General features: G+C 39.6%; 1 protein-coding gene across 2 annotated transcripts; it reads left to right on the top strand.

The window, feature by feature from the left end:
- The first annotated feature begins 11,190 nt into the window (after window positions 1–11,190).
- On the top strand, window positions 11,191–17,756 carry si:ch73-174h16.4 (leucine-rich repeat-containing protein 14). Of its 2 annotated transcripts, none has more exons than XM_061713114.1 (3): window positions 11,191–11,744; window positions 13,431–14,267; window positions 16,389–17,756. In XM_061713114.1, exons 1-3 carry the CDS (start codon window positions 11,467–11,469, stop codon window positions 16,954–16,956), a joined length of 1,683 nt encoding a protein of 560 aa, XP_061569098.1. In that variant the 5' UTR covers window positions 11,191–11,466; the 3' UTR covers window positions 16,957–17,756. The 2 variants fall into 2 exon arrangements, with proteins under 2 accessions (XP_061569098.1, XP_061569097.1); XM_061713113.1 differs by having other exon boundaries at window positions 13,410–14,267.
- The last annotated feature ends 2,865 nt before the right edge of the window (window positions 17,757–20,621 follow it).

Below are 20,621 nucleotides of genomic sequence, written 5' to 3'. Positions count from 1 at the left end.
TCCAGTTTAAATTGTTACATTTCCATCCACAGTCTCAGTGACTGAGCAGTACAACTCAGGTTGGGTTGGTCCAGCGCTGCTCAGAACAATAATCCCTGATGGCATGTTTCCACTGCCTGGTGTGTCGGCTGGATGGCTGTTGCTACCTCTGTTACAGAACTGAGCGACCTCATACAAGACAGTGTCTTCAGTCAAGAAAACAAGAAAGAACAACAGTGAAGGACATCCAGCACATCATATTATTTCTTCCTGGCAAAAAGAAGCAGATCCGTGTTCGCAAAAGGACTGAAAAATGGTGCATCTTGTGTTTGGAGGAGACCATCCTTGGACCAGTCAACTCACTGCAGTGTTTCTAGCTCCATCTTAAACTGACCGTAGCACCGGTTTTAGTTCCCCAACAGAAGGGTGTCGAAAACCAGTGTGGTATGAAACGACTGTTTTATCAAAGATTTTGATGATGGAAATGCAGATTATTGTGTAACACCCTACACTGGTGGAAACAAGATTATGTGTTTGTGAGTTATCATCCACTACACAGAAAGTTGCTGGTTTGATCTCCAGCTTCCTCAGTCCACCTTTCAAAGTGTTTTTAGGTAAGATACTGAACCCCATGATGATTACTTGTCGGTTGGTTTTGATATGAGTCTGTAAAATGAAAAATTCAAAAGCAAACGGGCAATATTCACAAAGCAGAGTATAAAGTGCACCAAATTATATGACAAAGCAAATAGTTAAGAGAAAACTATTATAAAAGGCACTTATAAAAAAACATCTTTCTAAAGACCATTTGGATCTCCGGTGAGCCAATTTGAAACAAGTGGCGACTCCGATCGTAACAATAACAAATCTGTCTTCTGCTGCAACGCCTAGAAATCGATTTTAGAACCAAATCTTGCCTTCACAGCTCACCTTGATCATTTTGAAAGTTTAATGCTTTCCTCTCTACTCTGTGTCAGCACTTATGAGTTCTTAGGATTTCTGGGGTTTCACTTCACCTTCATGAGCGCAACAGAGGTCACAGCAAAAACAGCCTCATCCATGATTTAAACATGATCAATTCATCATCAACCTGAACTTTGAGACCTCTTGTCAGAAATTTGAACTAATCCATTTCACACAGATGCAAGTTTTGTACATGATCAAACAAAGATATGATTAAAATGTATTCATGATTATAAACATGACTATATTTGACCTCAGATTTCTCCTCTCTTCATGTTTTATTCATCAACACTGAGTGGGTGGTTACCTTCAGGCGGGTGGATAAATTGCATGATCCAACATTGTGCAGGTCTTTAAAAGACAATTACTGGCAGGTTACGCTGAAGAGAGAGTTGGTGGAGTACAGTTGCTACTAATGTACACTAGTATATACTAATATTTTTTTTAAACAGAACTGAAACAGAACGCAAAGACACAGAAGGACTAATTAAATGTCCACCAGGTTCTCTCTTATTGTATTTCCATCCAGAAACAGCATCAACATTTTAAAAGGAAGTGTTCTCGTATAAGGCCAGAAAGAATAGTTTCATTTTTCTTCATAATATTTCTTTCTCTCACCCTGTTGCTATTAAAAACCTTGTGTAATAAGAAAATATTGATATAGAGAGTTTTCTTATTACACAAGGTTTTTATTATTATTTATTGATATAGAGATGAACATTCACATTGCATTTTGAATGCAGCCCATCTGCTTTCACAGTCTTACTCAAGCTGTGTTGATGTGCAGCAGCAGCACGCATCTCCTGATCTTCTTCCAACCTCAGCCGAGTGCTTCACTGCTGACTGAAGTGATCATAACAGCTGGGGTTTAATCTTAGTGTACCTGTAAGAGATGCTGCACTCAGCTCTCCCAATAAACAAAGGCGTAATAAATAAGTCTTACAGCAGCCTGTGGTGTGCAAGAGCGAAGAGCAGCCAGCAAAGTGTTGACAAATGAGCTTAATACGAGCAATATGAGCCAGAAAACCGGCTTGTCTCAAACACCTGCGTCGCTTGCACCCTTTCGGCAGGTCATTGTTCAGCTACAAGATCTCCTGCAGTCACTTTTACAGAGGCATTTACCCAAAAACCAAAATGTTTATTGAATGAAGTCTGTGAGCTGTTTAATGGCTGGTGGTGTCATCAATCACACTATTGATCTGAACTCCTTGAGGTTGTATTTACAACAAGTATATATAGTTAAAAAGGGAGCAAAGTGGGATCACAACTTCAGGTCCTGCTCCTGGGTAAAAAAAATGAATAGAACAAAAAAACTGATACATGTACTGGATCATATACGTGTGGATAATGCTGCATTCAGGAGCAACTAGGTTCTCTGAGTTTTCCAATCACTTATATTATTATTTCTGGCTTAGGAAGGGTCTTGACTAAGTGAAATAACACTGAGTTTTCTAAGTGAAGCCAACTTAATTCTCTTTAAGCCAATGAAAGGTTTTTCTTAGCTGTCTCCTACAGCATAAGAAATGTTGATGATAATTCCGTCACATAATTCTTCACTGACACAACAACAAAAGAGATACTCAATTATTTATTATCCATTTTTCCCAACAGGGATTCATATAAATGTGAAGACAGGAAATTTAATATGAGCACTAGTGACAAGAATATATATCACTTCCCCTGCCCTGTCTTTCTTTTTTAGGATCCCAGACTTCAGTAATATCTTGAAATGCATCTTACTAATTGATATTATACCATCGAATCTACGTTTGGTCATAATCTCCCAAAGTGCTACAAATCCTTATGACATTTTCCATCAAATTAAGGAAAAGAGCTTTAAAAAAAAAAAACAAGGTATTTGATTTTTTATTTCTGATTTTTTTTTTTTTGACCGTTGAACCGTAGCTTCTGACTCAGAAAATCAAAGAAAATGCCACAAGAAGTTGGATTTCACCACTCTGCTGCTGCTGGAGCAAACATACTCTGCTACTCAGTGTTTCACGCTGCGGCTCAGGAGCAGTGTCAAAGATAAATGTGGGGTGGGGGCGTCTGTACTGGATTTACAGACGGCTTTGATAGAAGGGTAGCATGGGTTTGTTCAGTCATAGTCAACAGTTGAAGCCAACCAGACGAACCCGCTGTGACATTGACCATAGGTTTTCTAAAAAGGTACTTTTAAATCCTCTATCTACTCTTACTGCATGTTTCAAATGGACAGATCACACCATCCTGGGAGGCTGGCTGGAATACGCCTGTGTTATTTTAACTTGGTTGTCTTACCTTTAACATTACATTACATTTAGCAGACGCTTTATCCAAAGTGACCTGCATCAGAGGCTGTACTGTATGTTCACTGTGCACGAGCCATTTCACGTGCAATCATATCGCTCCCCTCTTCTGTAGCGTGGAGGTACTTCATAATTTAAAGCCCCTTTCACACAGCCAGTTCGAGGCGGGAACGTTGCGCCTTTAAGCCGCCTCGCTGTTCTGTGTGAAAGTCACGGAGGCGGAATGGGGGGGCCAAGTGGCCCCACCAATAAGCCGGCAGCGGAGGTAGTCACAGAGCCGAAACGGGGTCTGTGTGAATGACACAGCCGGCATGCCGGCATGCCACTAGACGCTGACGCTGTCGTCACGCCTCTGATTGCGGAACGCCGGCATGCTGTGTGAATTTACAGACGGGAGCGGCGTTATGCCGGCGTTGTATGGTTCTGTGTGAACCAACAAAGGCGGCGTATTGGCAGGACTTCTTTACACCAATATTGCGGAATCTCTGTGTGAAAGGGGCTTAAGTCTCGTCCAGGTTTCAACTATCCTATTTTTACAAAGATTGATTTGAGTGGATACTCCCCTCGACTGGAGACGCTCATTTGCATGAAGTTGAGCCAAGCTCACCTTTTTGATGTGCTGACGCCCTGCCTTCTCTTGCGTAGGTGACAAACACACCTCTTTTCCATAAAAAATTAAAGGGGTGCATGCAATTTGTCATACGCAATAGAAGTCTGTCATAACATAGTAAATCACAAAGTAAGTGCAGTTAGGTCTGCAGCTAAGATGGTATTCAAGTGCTGCTTAAGACGTTGAACAGAGAGCTGTTTATGATAGCCTTTGTGTAAATTAATATTAATTGATTTTCATTCTGATCAAATCTCTCCAGTCATCTTCATTCCAAGTGTCACCACTGAAATGACACCCGAGACAAGTGCTACCAGAGCTGAAACAAGGACTAGCAGAGCTCCACTGGGACTCCCCGTCACTCTACTTGCCGCTTACGGGGTTAGAGCCGTTGCAGTCACCTCGGCTTGGAGGGGTCTCCGTTTGGAGTGATCCTAAAAGGATCCACTGTGGCTCCTTCAGGAGGACCTACATAGCTGCTGGCATACGCAGGACCTCCCCGTTCAAATGTCAATTTGGTAGCAACATCAGAAATGGCCGCTGGGTTTAACCAATGCATGGTGAGCACAGGCTGCCTGCTGCTTCACCCTCGCACCCTTCCAGGCCAAACCACAGCCAGTCACAGCATTTTTTTGGTATGATTATCATCACAACAAAATATACCCCCGTCATAACATGAATGACTATGCTCTGTTAGATTTGTATTCACAGTTTAGAAGCTATGCTCAGAAGTCAATACGGGGCTGAGTGCTAAGCAGCAAAAGCAAAGACAGCTAGATTGTCATGTCCAACATCAATTAATAGACTACATACATAATTAAACAAAAAATGCAAAAAATAGCTTAGCTCAGACTGCGACGATCAGATCTCAAGATTTAGGTCGATTGCTGTTATTGTTTTGGTTGGCTCCGTGCCGGTTTCGTGCTTTGTTTGTGGTTTTTTGTTGCAGATTTCCAGTGCTTGACGTGTGTCTCCGTGTGTTCCTGCTTCCTGGATTGGCAGTGGATGTCGTCCAACACTGGGTTTGTATGTGTATATTTATGTATGTGTACGCATATGTGTGCGTATATATATGTATATATATTAAATATAGTAATAATGCACATATATATACTTTTGGTTTCTACCGTCATGGTATCAATCATTAATATGTGTGCAGACAAGGTGAAAAAAAATAAATAAATAAATAAACAATAAATGTTACCTGATGTGGTAAATATGATATGACCAAAGTTTCTCGTAAGAAGGCCTGATTGCACACATTAACAATCATTACCTACGCTCACAGTTTTATTGGTTGATGCTCTTGTTGAAGCTTGAAAGATGAACTTTTATCACTTCCAAACAATGCCATGCTATGTCAACCCCTTCAAAGTCAAAGGACAGTAATGCTGTTGACACGTGTATGTGGGAGCCCACGGTCACCCAAGCACCACCAATACTGCTGCCGGAAGCCCAACACGACTCCAAAGAAACATAAGTAAGCATTTATGATGACCTTGAAGATCATTTTACAGTAAGTGTACCCAGACCTAAGTCGATGTGTTGCATTTTATTGAGTCAAACTTTTTTCTTATTACTGAGAATTACTACTTGAATAAACTCTGTTTTCACTTTCACCACTGCCTTGCAAAAAAAGCAATACATTTCATATATCTTATAATATCTTGCCCTGCTGCATATTAACTTGCTTTCGATTGAAAAGCCCCAGTGATAAATTCTACGCTCTCTGCATCAGAAAATAAACGTTTGGTTATTTACTCTCAAAATAAATTATCTAAATGATTACAGTGAGCTTGATTAATTGTTATATTGAATAGTATGGGATGTTTCATGACAAAAACATAATTAACCTCACCCTTATCAGGAATTTCCACCCTCAAAATTAACTTTCTAGAAAGACTATAAAACTGATAACTTTGTCATAAAAATGACTAATTAAATATGACTCCTAAAACTTATTTGACATTCAAGTGCTTTTGAGTGGAAATTATGCAGAAACTGGATGAATCCTTGACTAAGACAATCATAAACTGTGTGTGAATAATAAACTGACGTGGGAATATGTATTGGTGCAGTGTTTGCTGAAGCTGAAACAGTGACGTGCTCTCATCAGGGGAAACATGCCTTGAATCTCTATAGTTTTATATTTACAGGTCAGAATGTGGAGGCTACGCCTGACTTCCACATGTCTTTTTTGTTTAAATATGTACTGCTTTGTAAGGAAGATACATGGCAAGGATTTATCATATAATAATCTTGCATTAGTGGAACAAAATGTTAAAGCCTGAAGACAAATGAAGCGACAAAGCAGCTGGTGTGGGTTCACGTCCGCCTCACTGAACTCATGCTTATCTGGTCCATGCAGACCTCCATGCAGGAGCAGAATGAGACCTCACAGTTTATCAGATAAAATACACAATATGTTCTGGTTTGTTTTGGCCATGAGTGTAGTATCATTATGTGGGCAGAGCATATATAAAACATATTCAGGAATATGAAACTGAAGACAGGTTATGTAGGGTAGAAAAATATTGAACACTGAATTAAGAGACGTAAGAAATAAGCATGTTTTAAGACTTAACTGTTGATTCATACCCCGCAAACCCTCAGAGATCAAGTCTCAGCCCACTCTTATTTTGTTTACAAGCATTTCGTTCAGAGTGGTGAGAGATGGTGTCTGGTTCCAGCTCCAAGTTCGTTTAGGTCTGACCCCCATTTTACCTTTAGAAATTCCAGTAACCACAAGTAAGCCTACCTTTTATTGTGAAGTGCTCTGTTAGGATGATATGGAGCTGTTAGTACGTTCAGAGAAGATGGAGCTACACCCTTAAGAACTTTATATTTGAGGCTTATTGATAACAGCTCCTGAATATATCATGAATGATATGCAAATACTTTATAGGTCAATATTAACTGCAGTAATTCATCAAAAGTGTGTATGCTAAAATTTCAAATTGAGCAGTAAAAAGAATAGTTACTGTCTAAAGCACAATTTGAACTAATTTGAGTATTTCCAATGTATTCTGCAAGAACATCCTACAAAAGGTTTAAAATCCTCAACCTTTATCTTTTACCTAAAGTTAGACAACAGCAGTATTTTCTAGATAAAATTCAACAATCCAATTGGTGCTCAAATTATATTGTGATGATCCTTCCCTCCTCCATCATCGCTCCATTATGTTTTACTGCATGGTTGGTTTAAAGAGAAAACAAGGGGATTTTTGTTTGAACATTCTCTTCTGCTTCCAATTAGATTTTTTTGTTTCCTAAAACTTTTGTTGCATCCTTGCAAGGATGTGTAACACCAACTATTGTGAGTTAGAAGCTTTTATTCTGTTTGGCAGCTGAAGGGTTAAGCATTCCTTCTGCACATAGAGTAGATCTGGACTGCTATTTTGGGGAACATAATGGAGAAAAGTCTGGCCTCTATTCAAAACTGCAAGTAAAATATTGCGCACAGATAAAACCTGAAAACAAAAGCCAAATAGATGAGAAATGCTGGCTCGCCATGCTATAGCCATGCTGTAATTGGGCTCCTGCTTAGGAATTAAGCATTGTGAATAACTTTGCATAATTATATCTGCAACTAAGACACTCAATAGGCTCACTTTTGAATGACATCTGCCATACAAATAGGTTTGAGATAAAGATAAAAAAACTTTAATTATCCACAGGAAAAATCATCCTTTACTGGACAAGGCTGGTCAAATACAGGGAATGGAGTGATCATGAAGAAACCTTCCAAAAAGCCAGTTTAAAACCCCAAAGACATAGGCAGAGAGATCTAACCTGACACTCATGTGACTGAAGAAATGTATTCCATCCACTGGAGACACAACGTGTGTGGGAAACTATTTTTTTCTGTAGACTGAGGAACGCAGGTGCAGAATTAATCTGAGCAGAGAGCTGCAGTAAATGCATCCTTAAGTCTGGTTCTGGGTGACTGCTGGTGACTCGGGAAGATACTGGATCCAAAAGTGCATAGGTTGTTCTATTCTAAATAGGATTTTTTTGGACTGCTGGAGGAATTTAATGTTCAATTAAATTGCATGAGATAGAAGCCAAGAAGCTTCAAGGATGAGAATGTGTTCAGTCAGCACCACAAAATTCTAATGCTGAACTTTGAGAAGCCGAAGCTCAGATCTACTACAGCATATACGGTACATGCAATGTTACCAATAAAGCAAGCTTACTGGCACTCTTTCCCATATGTTTGATTGATTGATTTCATGGCATTTCAGGTTTGTGTATAGGTGTCTTCAAGGCATCGTCAGAATATTGCTCTTTTATTAATCTATTTCTTTTTTCAAAGGTAAAACAAATATCTGTGTAAGAGCAGTCTTGCTTCCTTGGTGCCAGTTGGCAGAGCAAACTGTGTTTATGTTACAAACATTAAAACTGGCCCACTGTATGTATTTCATCTTCCTACATCTCCATCCCGGAATGAAGGAAAACAATCTAAAAACTCATCTTGCTTGACAAAATATCCACTTAATGGAAAAGTTCTGCACAAGCTAAAATAACAAGCTGCACACATACTGAACAGAACAGAATCAATAGAGCAAGGCATTTGGATACAGTATACTGTATGTAAATACTTACAATTAGAGCTCATTTAAAGGGTATCAAAGCTGTATAAGTGAGCCATTTGCAGTTAATAGTTATTAAAATGTCTTCTGCATTAGAGGAGGACTTAATATTGCTTTTGTTGCTATGCGCCTAAGTGCTTGAATTAAAGGTGGCAACCTTCATTGGCACTAGATTAACATCTAACTGCAGATCAACACGTACACTGATGCCAGGAGGGGATTCTTGTTTCAATAATTGAATAAGCATATGTATTCTGCTTACAATTTTGCTTGCGATAGATATTTTTTATTATAATATCTCATATTGGGGAGAATAGTTTTCCCCCTCAACAGAATTCCATAAATGATGGTATTATGTGAGATACAGTAACCTAATAAAATGTATGTTTAACACTTCTTTCTTCATAAAATGTTAAAATATGACAGAAGCTGTTTTATATAAATGCTTTATATAAATGCATCAATTAATATTACAGTTAAATCTACAACAAAACATTGTGTTGTTGTGTGTGTAATTTTCTGCTCCATTAACAGTAGTTTTTGCCTCTGTCTGGTTTGTCCCTTTGCCTCTCTGACAAAATGGATTACTCTTACAGACAACAGACAAAAAATTGCTCTTAAACCCTGAATTAGAAGCATAATGTTTTGGTTTATTGTATTTTCTGAATCCACTCTCTGGCACAGATTCACAGTGGACCAAATTAGAATCATTATCATAATGAGTCTTAACAAAGCCAAATAAAAACACTGATGAGTTTGTGTGTGAGCATGGAGGAAATATGATTGCTGCACAGTTTCATCTTAACAGCAGCTGTTTGGAATGAAACAGATCAGTAATAGCCAACAAGGCAGAGAGAGAATAACATCTCAGAGAACAAAAAGTAGAAGAAAAGTAACAAAAAGAAAACCAAAAAACACATGATCATTGCCAACAACTTTCTTATTCCTACTTTCTGACATGTGCTTTGAAAAATGTGTCGGTTTGTCTGTTTTGTAAGTAATGTCAGGATAATGAGCCGAACGTTGTCGATTAAACGCGACTATCTCATGTATGATTGTTTAGCGCCATCTAGTGGTTCATTATGTTCTGCTTGTATCAATTCCTGCACAAACTGTTTTTCTTTCTTTTTTTTCACCCATCTATGTCGTAAACTGGGGTAGGATGAGCTCAGTATCGCTTTTAGCCAACTACTGTATTTCATTAGGTTTGTGTGTGTTGGGATGATATTTAATAAACGTGGTCCGTTAAAGGAAGTGATCAGGTATATGACAGCACCCAAAAAACAAACAAAAGAAAAAAAAAGAAGATGTTTCTGTCCAATGTACAATGCATGATTGGTGCTAAAGATTTTCTAAATATTTTAGTGCAATTTCCATGCATGTAACATCATAGCTCAAAAAAATGCACGATAAAGTATAGCACCGTTGATGGCACAATGTACAATATATTTGTAGCCTACCCATATTTAGACCCAAGTGTGTTTTCAAGAAATGTAAATTCACAGCGTGACAGGTCACCAGTCTATCGCAGGGCCACGTAAACACACATATTGCTAGTAATTTCTGTGGATAGCCTATCATGAGTTTTTTCTTTTTTTCTTCTTCCTTTTTCCCAGTTGGAGAAATGTGGAAGACTCCTAATTAGTGGAAGATAAATAAATGCAAACATTCATTAAATAATTTGGTTGAAACTTTAGTGATAGGATAGGAAAAAACTTACTGGTAGTGGGGAAACTCTGAAAACACTGACATGTAGCCCCTACTGGATGAATTAAATCAAACAGGACATAAAAGACATTTAAGGTTTTTTTTTTTTTTTTTTTTTAACTTTATTGAACAACATTCTGTAGGGTATACAATAAAGGGCACATGAAACAAAAAAAAATCAATTATCTACAGATATTCAACATTTGGGGGGGTTGAGAGCAAAAAAAAAATTATACATTTACTGACAAACTATGCGAAGTGTATTATTAAAAATTAAGAAACAAAGACATCGTTCTTATAAGCTTTTGGCAATATGATTTTTTTCACCTATTTGCATTTATGTATGAGATATTTACCAAGTAAAATAACTATGTTGACCATGTTTGATATATTTTTTGGAAGATGATCCATATAAATTAAGATTTGGTTGGAGTCAAAAGATGGGACATTTAAGGTTACCGTCAGCCTGAACAAGTCTGTGAGCACGCCTTTTTTTTCTTTTTTTTTTAACATTTGCAAACAGTACAATGATAACAAATCTTCACATTATGCAATTTCACATTGAATTATAAGATATAAAGAGTATAACACAAATAAAAAACAAAACAAAAAGCACAACACAATATAACCAGCCAGGGGGGATGAAATTATAACAGAAAGCCAAAACATTTACATACATTTATGGTTTTGATTGCTTTTGAATTAGAAGAAAACTTAATGGAGTCCAAATACTGATTTAATTCACAATGAAAAGTAAAAAAAGAGGGTTTTTTGTGTAGGAATTTGGATTTGTGGATGTGGAATTTTGCAAGGATAACAAATTAATAATAAATGTTTCTTTTGGCTTTGTTCTAATCATAACATGGTCAAAAACACCAAACAACACATCGTTCCAAAATAAAATAAAATCAGTTTCAATTCTTTCAGACACAAAATTACACATATCATTCCAAAAAGTTTGAACAATGGGGCACAGCCAGAATAAGTTCTGTGAGCGCGCTTCGTCTCCTCTTTACGTACTGACGTCACCGCTGTACGTGCTACGTCACACGTAGATTGTAAACACTCCTCCTCCCCCGAGCAGCAGCATAGGTGTTAGCAAACAGTCGTTAATGTTCATCTTGGACGAACCTTCAGGCATGCCTGCATCAGATATCTCTATTTTTAATCACAGCCGCTATCAGATGAGGTCATAAAAACGTTTTTTTGCTGCTTCACAAGTTTGCATGAGACTGCTGTCGTAGATCTAGACCTGCTACAGCTGCGCTTTCTGACCCTCGGATCGACAGAAAGAAACAAGTTTCCTGAGCTTGTCCTCCTCTCCGCGGACATGGTTCTTTCCCTGGTGAGCCTGAGCGCCAGAGAGGTGGTGAGCGACCACAGCTCGTGTCCGAGCTGGCTGCGGTGCGTGCCCCGGGAGCTGTACGGGCCCCTGCTGGAGGCTGCGTTCGCCGGCAGCAGACCGCTGGCCGTGGGCGAGCTGGCGCAGCGCTGGCCGCAGCGCGTCCTGCGGGTGGGAGGGCGGAGGAAGCGGGGACAGACGGCACCCAACCGCCTCTGCGTCCAGGCTCTGCTGCTCGCAGTGGTCAGGGGACTACCGGACCCACGGTGAGAGAGAAGAAGTGTTTCTTTGCATCAGTTTTCAATCCTAAATCCTCAATCGACGCAGGCCTACGGCGTAGGACTGCGTCGATGTAACGCGGACCATAAATCAGCCTTAAGGGTGTTGCACAATTAGTACAGATTTTCACTGTAGCCTGAATCCCACTGTAATGATTGTGAAACCTTTATTACATGTAGTACTCGAGTTGTAAAAAAAAAAATCAGGGGGGATGGTTGATTTTATCATATGGGGACAGATAATTTGTGCTGATTACAAATAATATAATATATTACAAATAATAGCACTGACCAAAACACATGCAGAAATACTACAGGAATGACATAGCAGCAGTTAAATGCAGCCTTCTGTAAGCTTTAAATATCCACTGGGCTTACATCTAATACATCAAAACACAACAATAAAAAACAGTTTTCTGAACTTATCAATATAACTCTGTCTTTCACAGGATAAGTAAAATGGATCACTGCAAAAACTCAAAATAAGAATATTTGTTCTATTTCTAGTTAAAATGTCTCATTTTAGTAAAAAAAAAATCGTATTACATTTAAAACAAGACTCATCACTGGAAAAAACAACAATTTTCACCTGTTTCAAGTAGATTTTCACTTGAAATAGATAGAAAAATCTGCCAGTGGAACACGATTTTTTTTTTTTGCTTGTAATGAGAAGATAAATCTTGTTCCACTGGCAGATTTTCCTACTTATTTCAAGTGAAAAATTACTTGAAACAGGTGAAATTTGTCAAATAAGTTATTTTTCTGGTGATGAGTCTAAATGTTGAAATAGCAGTAAAACCACATTCATTGTTGAAATGACATAAGGGATGAAAAGGGGGGATGGCAGTTTTACAGGGGGGATGATTTTGACCATTTTTATTTCAGGGGGGATGCCATCCCCCCTCATCCCCCCTCAACTCGAGTACTGATTACATGTGTAACTATTTAGAAGAAAAAGTTTAAGATATCAGGATTTTTCCAATCTGTAATCCAGATCCACATTTAAAACCCCCACCTTTATAAAATGGTATCCCGAACTGTCCCATTCTTCCATACAAGTCTAAATTCAGCACAATGTGTATCTTACTGTGGAGTGAGGCTAATGGAACAGTCTGAGTAAAGAGCCGAAACAATGTCCAACCATCTACAGATTCAAAAGCAAATACAAAGAAATGATTTTTGCCAAATACAGGGAAGAGCAGACATGAGGTAGTGATTGTGTGGGGATTCAGCATAATGTACGTATATAAAATGGTATATATAATAATTATTATATTGTTTATGATAATATGTGTATATATATGTGTGTATATATGTTGTATATTATTTATAATTGATCTGGTAATAACAGGTATAATTTTTTGATAAAGTAAAGCTTGCTGTTTTATTTTTTTCTGATTTATTTTCAAGCAAAATTGAAATAGAAACAAGGGGTAGGACCCAATACGTTTTTTACTTCCTCCTACTCCTTTTCGGACATGAAAGTTTATTTCCCTTTGATTTTGTTTAATGAATGTTTATTTGTATTCTTTTTTGTTTTGTGTAATTATTATTTTTTTTGTTGCTCGAAATAAAGATTTCAATCAATTACTGTAACTTTTAAGTGAACTATCCATTTTGAATATGACTTTAAATTCCATTATTGTTCCTCAGGAATGTTTATTTCTCATCCAGGTGTGCACTGGAAGTACTGGATCTGTGTGGCCTGCAGGGAGACGAAGGAGGAACGGGTGACCCGATGGGCGGCTGGTCTCTGACCGTGGCCCTCTGCACTATGGTGGTTCAGGCCAGCGCTGCAGCACAGAGAGCCCAGAAGAAAGAGGGGGAACGGGAAAGGAAACGGTTCTCCGCTCTCGAAAGAGAAAAGGATTTGAAAAGAGAGCGTGGGCAGAGAATAGGGGCAAAGGAGACAAACAGTGATGAGGAATCCATTAACAAAGAGATGATTGAATCATCAGCTGTTGTAGGTGAAGAGGGTTTGATTAAAGGAGTTCGAAGGAGGATGGAGATAGAAAAGAAAAGCGGGACTGTGTCAACAGCTTTACGTGGTAGTAAAAGAGAATTAGAAGAAAAGGAGGTTGATAGTGATGTGTTGTTACATGTGCGAGCTGATCTGTTTGTCAATGCACGATCTTGGGAGCGTGTTCGTGTGGCTCTGACCACATCAGGTCCCCTGAAGCTTCAGTGCAGATACTTACGCGTGGAAGAGATTTCAGTCTCGAGTATCAAGACCCTCCTGGGCCTGCTGCCTCGTAGGGCTCTCATGGGCATCGACATTCGCTACAGCAGCCTTGGAGTGGCTGGCTTGGCCGAACTGCTGCCTCTGCTCTCCGTCTTTCCTGCACTGAATTCCCTTCGCCTGCATTACTGTAACCTGGATTTCCGCAGAGACCACCTTGGTCAGGAAGAGGCTCTGAGAGAACTATCGCAGGGGCTGGGACACCTAAAAGAACTGCGTCGGCTCAGCCTCACGGCTCTGCGGCTGCCTGGACAACTGCGGGTGCTGCTCAGGTAAAAACTTGGCTCTTAATATTAATACCACTCTTTGACTTGAAACCTTGTGACTCTTTGTAAATTTCACGGCGGCCTGGGGCAGATCTAGCAAAGATTGGCCCTATAGTTTACTTTAGAACAATAACTGACTCCTCTATATGTGATTACATCTTACAATCTGCACCATTGATCTCTAAAATAGTCTACACATAAATCAGCAATGACAATAGAGGTCATAAATCATGGTCTTAGTAACTTAAATTGGGAGCATGGAAAAGACAGGAAGCTGGGGTGCGAGACATCACCTTATCACAGGGTAAAATGTTGATGATGTAAACTTGAATGAGAGGCAGTTTGGCTTCTTTTCTTCATTCATCTCATTCCAAAAAGCCATTCAGATAAGTGTGTGAGTATTTAAAGGCGTGGTGAAACTGTCCTGTACAATCAGGCTAGAAACTAATAACAAAAGAGATGAAAGCTGTGAAAAGGAGCTACTCAGAAAATTCAATGAACAGGTTTTCATGTGACGACCCCACATCAGTGGAAACAACCTACAACATCACCAACTACAGGTGACCTCCCACTCCCACTTAGGCAGACCATTCCTGGCAAACGATCTGAATGTCTCCTCCATTAAGTATGAAAGGAAAAAAATCATGCCCCCCATCACCCGCTTCATCAATAGTGTCTTTCACACCTCGGATGATTCTCCCTCCTCCTCCCCCAAACTCAATTATAAGTACCGGTACTAAAAAAAGGAAGAAAGGCAGAAATTCAGTAAAGCACCAGCCCTGGATGGTCTTTCACCCTTGCTGAACCGAATAGCTTCCATTTTTACACAGATTTTCAGCAGCTCCCTTGAGTGGTGTGATGTTTCAAACATCCTACCCTCATCTGAAGAAACCCGCCACCACTACAGTCTTTCATGATCTGAAATTAGAAAACATTATCAAGTCTGAATTTAAAGGCTCAGTAGGGGATTAACTTTCTGATGAAACTAAATCTGACATCATTCTTTTGTATTGTATTACATTGTGCGTATGATTCTGTGCTGGTATATTATATGTAAATTAGGGATGGGCGGTATAGACTAAAAAATTTATCACGATAATTTCTGGCATTTATCCCGATAACGATAAAAATGACGATTAAAAAAAAAAAAATAACAATTCAACTCCATCTTTTTAACTATAAATCTATCTCGCTCTCAGATCCGCCATGTTTGTTACACAAAAACGTCATCAACGGGAATTTATCTTTCTTTCTTTCTTTCTTTCTTTCTTTCTTTCTTTCTTTCTTTCTTTCTTTCTTTCTTTCTTTCTTTCTTTCTTTCTTTCTTTCTTTCTTTCTTTAGGCTCATTTCCTTCCTTCCTTCCTTCTTTCTGGCTCCTTTCTTTCTTTCTTTCTTTCTTTCTGGCTCCTTTCTTTCTTTCTTTCTTTCTTTCTTTCTTTCTTTCTTTCTTTCTTTCTTTCTTTCAAGCTCATTTCTTTCTTTCTTTCTTTATTTCTGGCTCATTTCTTTCTTTCTTTCTTTCTTTCTTTCTTTCTTTCTGGCTCATTTCTTTCTTTCTTTCTTTCTGGCTCATTTCTTTCTGGCTCATTTCTTTCTTTCTTTCTTTCTTTCTTTCTTTCTTTCTGGCTCATTTCTTTCTTTCTTTCTGGCTCATTTCTTTCTTTCTTTCTGGCTCATTTCTTTCTTTCAGGCTCATTTCCTTCCTTCCTTCCTTCCTTCCTTCCTTCCTTCCTTCCTTCCTTCCTTCCTTCCTTCCTTCCTTCCTTCCTTCCTTCCTTCCTTCCTTCTGCGTCGATTTAACGCAGAACCATAAATCAGCTTTACACAAAAACGGGAATTTATCGTTTTTACCGTGAGATGACAAATTCTTACCGTGGGGAATTTTTTTGGTGGTTTATCGTGAACGGTAAAATATCGCCCATTCCTAATGTAAATGGTGTGTAAGTAGCATTATGTTTATTGTGTTTATACTAGACTGATAAAATTAGGCACAAATAAATTCCTGGAATATTTGTAGACATAGTTGGCCAATAAATCTAATTCTGTTGATCCTACTGAAGAAATTATGATTTATAAGACGGAACATAAACAGTGGATTTCATGATAATTTTTTTCTTTTGTTACAGCTCGCTGCCTCAGCCTTTAGAGGTCCTGGAGATGCCTTATTTGAGCCTGAGTCCAGCTGACCTTGCTTATCTTTCCTGTAGTCATCATGCTTCCACGCTGCACCAGCTGGATCTAAGTGAAAACCGCCTGGATGAGACCACCCTGCCCTCGATTCGCCGCCTACTCTCCCAGGCCTCGAGCAGTCTGCAGCACCTCTCTTTGAGTGGGTGCGGCCTGACCGATGGTCTGCTGGGGCTCCTGCTGCCCTCTCTAGGGGGCTGCTTGGCCCTCAAGAGCCTGGCTTTGGCCCTGAATCCTCTCTCCATAGCGGGGCTCATGGACCTGTTGCGGATGGTAGTAAGAATCCCCTCCCTGCGACAGTTACTCTACCCAAACCCCCTGGAGGACTATCAGCCAGGCCTCCCTGACCTGCCCTCCAGTGCCCAACTGTTGGACTGGCCTCTTGATGAAATCTCACACGCAAACATAACAGGCTTCCAGCTCAACAGGGTTCTTACAGATAGTGGACGCTCCGACCTCCTCCTGACCTGCGACCTGCTCAATTATGATAAAGACTTGGTGGATTAGAGCAGCGTTTTACCTCCCTCACAAAAGTATCAGAGCATTGCACCTGAGCCTGAAAATCAAACTGTCAACATGAAAAAAATTGTATTCTTTAATAACCTTTATTTTGTTGCTTTTTCTTTGACACAATCAGTTTTCATGTGGACTTGAATGAAAAATGAAATTAGCAAGACATTAATCAGTACAGCACAGACCTCCATCAGCGATCAAAATATGGGTTGAATTCCAGAGGCGGCATCCGGGAAGGCCTCTGGGCCACCAAAGCAACCCATACGTTATGGCCTGCAACAAGAAATTGATATATGAAAAGGTGATTCATAAAAATAGACATGCTGATCTAGTTACACACAAATGTCTGTAAGTGACAAACTGCCATTCAATCGAGAGGGCAGCACAGCTTGGATACTGCTTCAATTCACTTCATTGCTGTATAAATGTAAGTGTAGCATAAGAGTCGCTGTGGGTTTTTACAAAAAAAAAGTGGGGGAAAAAAGGATTCGTGCTTGTGAATTTTATTACCAGGATATTTTTTTATACAAAACATCCCAAATTGTTGGGATTATTTTATGTATACTAAAGTGTCTGATCTATTACTACATGTGAGTACTGCGTACCGACAACGGCCTAAAGTGCAAGTTTGTTTTGTAAAATTGTTTTTATATACTGTAACTAACTTTTATTCAGTATTTTACTCAAGTTTTGCTGTATTTTGAATGTTTGTAATGAAATTCTGTGAACTAGGCTTTCTGCACTTGTTCATAAGTGCACCCATCAGCCAATAGCAGACATGCATTTCTATAATAATAAATCAATCATGTAGCAGCGCTTTAAAGGGTCTATTAATTGTTGAAACTGGTTTCAAAATGTTGTTGTAGGACTCGGGCATCACCTGTAGTACTCTACCAAGGATTGCTCGCGAATGAAGTATTTTCGAAAGGAAAACGTTGGCGGGTTCACGGTTTCGGCGGCGGTGGCAAACGGGCGTGGGGTGATTGTAGGTAGCGGCAGCTTGATGAAATTGGGAAAATGCATGAGAGATGGACGCTTGTGCCGGGGAGGGAGGATGACACCTGAAAAACAGGAGTGACACATATTATCATTGTTATTATTGGTATTATTGTTAGTAGTTTTACTGCAAACAAGCGGCTCCATTTAATCAGAAGTGTTAGCTGTAATGCAGTGGCTGCCTACCTGCTGGCTTGCGATTCCTCGTCATGGTGTACGTCTCTCCTAGACGAAAGATCGGTTTGTCACTATAAAAATAGAAAAACATAATAATTAGCAGTCTCTTGCAGTAAAAAAAAACAAACATGAATAATACATAACAGTTTTTGTCGCCAGCACGTCCGACAGACTTGTTCTTCTCGCGTTCTTCTCTTTGTACAGAGCAGAAATAATTGAGCACTTCCATTACACCGAAGGTGGAGGGTGCCTGATATGATCCCCCAAGGTACGAATACCGGTTGTGTGTCTATGCATGGAAATGTAGGAGGAAAGCAGTTAATCTGTCTGTCAACAACACCAAAAGTTCTCATGTACTGTTATTTAGAGCCGTGATTCCCAACCCCCGGTCCCCGGACCGGTACCGGTCCGCAGAGCCGTTACTACCGGGCCGTGGAATGGCTTGTGTTCCGATCATAATTAGGGCTGCAACGATTCGTCGACACACACACACACACATCAACACTAAATTGATCAATAATAACAAAATAAAACACAGGAAACATTAAGGCCAGCAAAATCTTTGTGGCAGGACAACAGGACCTGCTGCGTCCGTGCCCAGATCTTTCTATGTGCCAGACAGCGCTGCGGGGAGGACTCGGGCTTCACTTCCAGGTAGGAGTTGGGAGTTGGGAATTAAAAGTTCCGTATTGAACCAATACGGACATATATTATGCCAGGCCTGGTTCTACGAGGATGCATAAGCAAGAGGATGCATAAGCAAGCATTGCACCCTCAGTTTGTGTTTGCGTGCTCAGTTGAAAAGACGAAAAGAAAGCTGACAATGCGCCCGTTAAGCCTGATTTATGGTTCCGCGTTAAATCGACGGCATGGCTACGGCGATGGGTACGCGTGCGACGCGCACCGTACGTTCGCGTACCCACGTATCCTACCCCGTAAACTCTGCGTTGGTGCAACGCGGAACCATAAATCAGCCAGTGTCCGTCACTCATCTCCGTGCAGCACTTTCCTGCGCCAGCAAGACGCTGCTCTCTGATTATGGCTCACAGTTTGAGAACCCCAAATAAAAAATAAATTAGAGAATATTTTATGAAATCAATAAACAATTCCATCATCAAAATTATAACAAAGGTTCAAAATATCATGCTTTGCATGTAATAAGACTAGGTAATATATTAGTTTCACCTTTTAAGTTGAATTATTGAAATAGATTAACTTTTACACCAAATTCTAGTTGAATTATTGAAATAGATTAACTTTTACACCATATTCTAGTTGAATTATTGAAATAAGTTAACTTTTACACCATATTCTTCACCTGAAGCATTTTTTTGTCATATAATTTCATCCAAAACTTGTATAAATCGAAATGTGTTTCTTTGAGTGGCAGCCCTGTCATGGCTTGGCGGACAATAAGTTCTGGTACCCGACCGGACTGAACAGCGCCATGCACAGGTACTGTATGCAGGTTAGGTACAGTCAGCTGCAGAGATGAGCGGACCTCAGCAAACCTCCATGAGCCGTTTCTTTACTGGTTGTTCGAGTAAAAGAAATAGTGATGAACAAGTGGAAAATCCTACCAAAAAGAAAAGCAAAAGCTTTAATCGAAAGGTACGACATTATGTATATAAAATACGGATTTGTTGCAACGGGCGAATTGGAGGCGCCAAGCCCACTATGTATTTTATGTGGAGAAACGCTCGCCAACGAAGCAATGAAGCCATCCAAGCTCCAAAGACACTTAAATACAAAACATCCTTCTCTCAAAGACAAACCAGTGGATTTTTTCGAAAGGAAAAAACGTGAGTTAGATTTGCAGAAGCAAGTTTTAAAGGCCACAACATCAGCTAACGTCGCTGCAACGAGGGCTTCATATCTCGTTGCTCACCGGATTGCAAAAGCTAAAAAGCCCTTTACAATTGGAGAGGAGCTAATACTGCCCGCTGCAAAAGACATCTGCCTCAAACTTTTGGGGGAAAAAGCAGCTGGCAAAGTGTCGCAGCGGTCTGGCAATTGAAATAGGCTGTTATTTTCGTAAAATGAGTCGCCACCTGTTGGTGGATAAATATATGCACCTGAAACCATTGTAAAGTTAGTAAAACAATGATTGCCTGCATTTTAAAATGCATTGTTTTTTTCTAAAATGTTTATTAAAATTTACATAAATTGTCAACCGGTCCCTGAGCTTTTTGTTTATACTTCTGCTGGTCCTTGGCACAAAAAAGGTTGGGAACCCCTGATTTAGAGGACTTCAGGTGATCAGAGGCAACAGAGTTGAGTAACTGAGGGGGAGCTTATCAGTTTTCAAACATCTGTTCTCTTGTTTTGTCCCACTCAAAAACATTCATAGATGGTGTTAGTGAACAGTAAATATCTTTCACCCGATTCAATAGAAAAACACAAATATAACAGATATTAACTTTGAATTTGAAGGTCCACAAGTCCAACCAACGATCTGCTCTGCAATGGAGGCTGTCCCAGGTCAT

Source organism: Cololabis saira, chromosome 22 (assembly GCF_033807715.1).
Source record: "Cololabis saira isolate AMF1-May2022 chromosome 22, fColSai1.1, whole genome shotgun sequence".
In the NCBI taxonomy this organism is placed as follows: domain Eukaryota; kingdom Metazoa; phylum Chordata; class Actinopteri; order Beloniformes; family Belonidae; genus Cololabis; species Cololabis saira.
Note: the sequence above shows the minus strand (reverse complement) of the source record. Positions and strands in the feature narration are given on the sequence as shown.

Excerpts from the sequence above, each read along its gene's own strand:
- si:ch73-174h16.4 (XM_061713113.1), top strand. The coding sequence starts at position 11,467 with ATGGTTCTTTCCCTGGTGAGCCTGAGCGCCAGAGAGGTGGTGAGCGAC. Across the intron at positions 11,745-13,409 it reads AGGGGACTACCGGACCCACG|GAATGTTTATTTCTCATCCA; the intron begins GTGAGAGAGAAG and ends ATTGTTCCTCAG. Across the intron at positions 14,268-16,388 it reads CAACTGCGGGTGCTGCTCAG|CTCGCTGCCTCAGCCTTTAG; the intron begins GTAAAAACTTGG and ends CTTTTGTTACAG.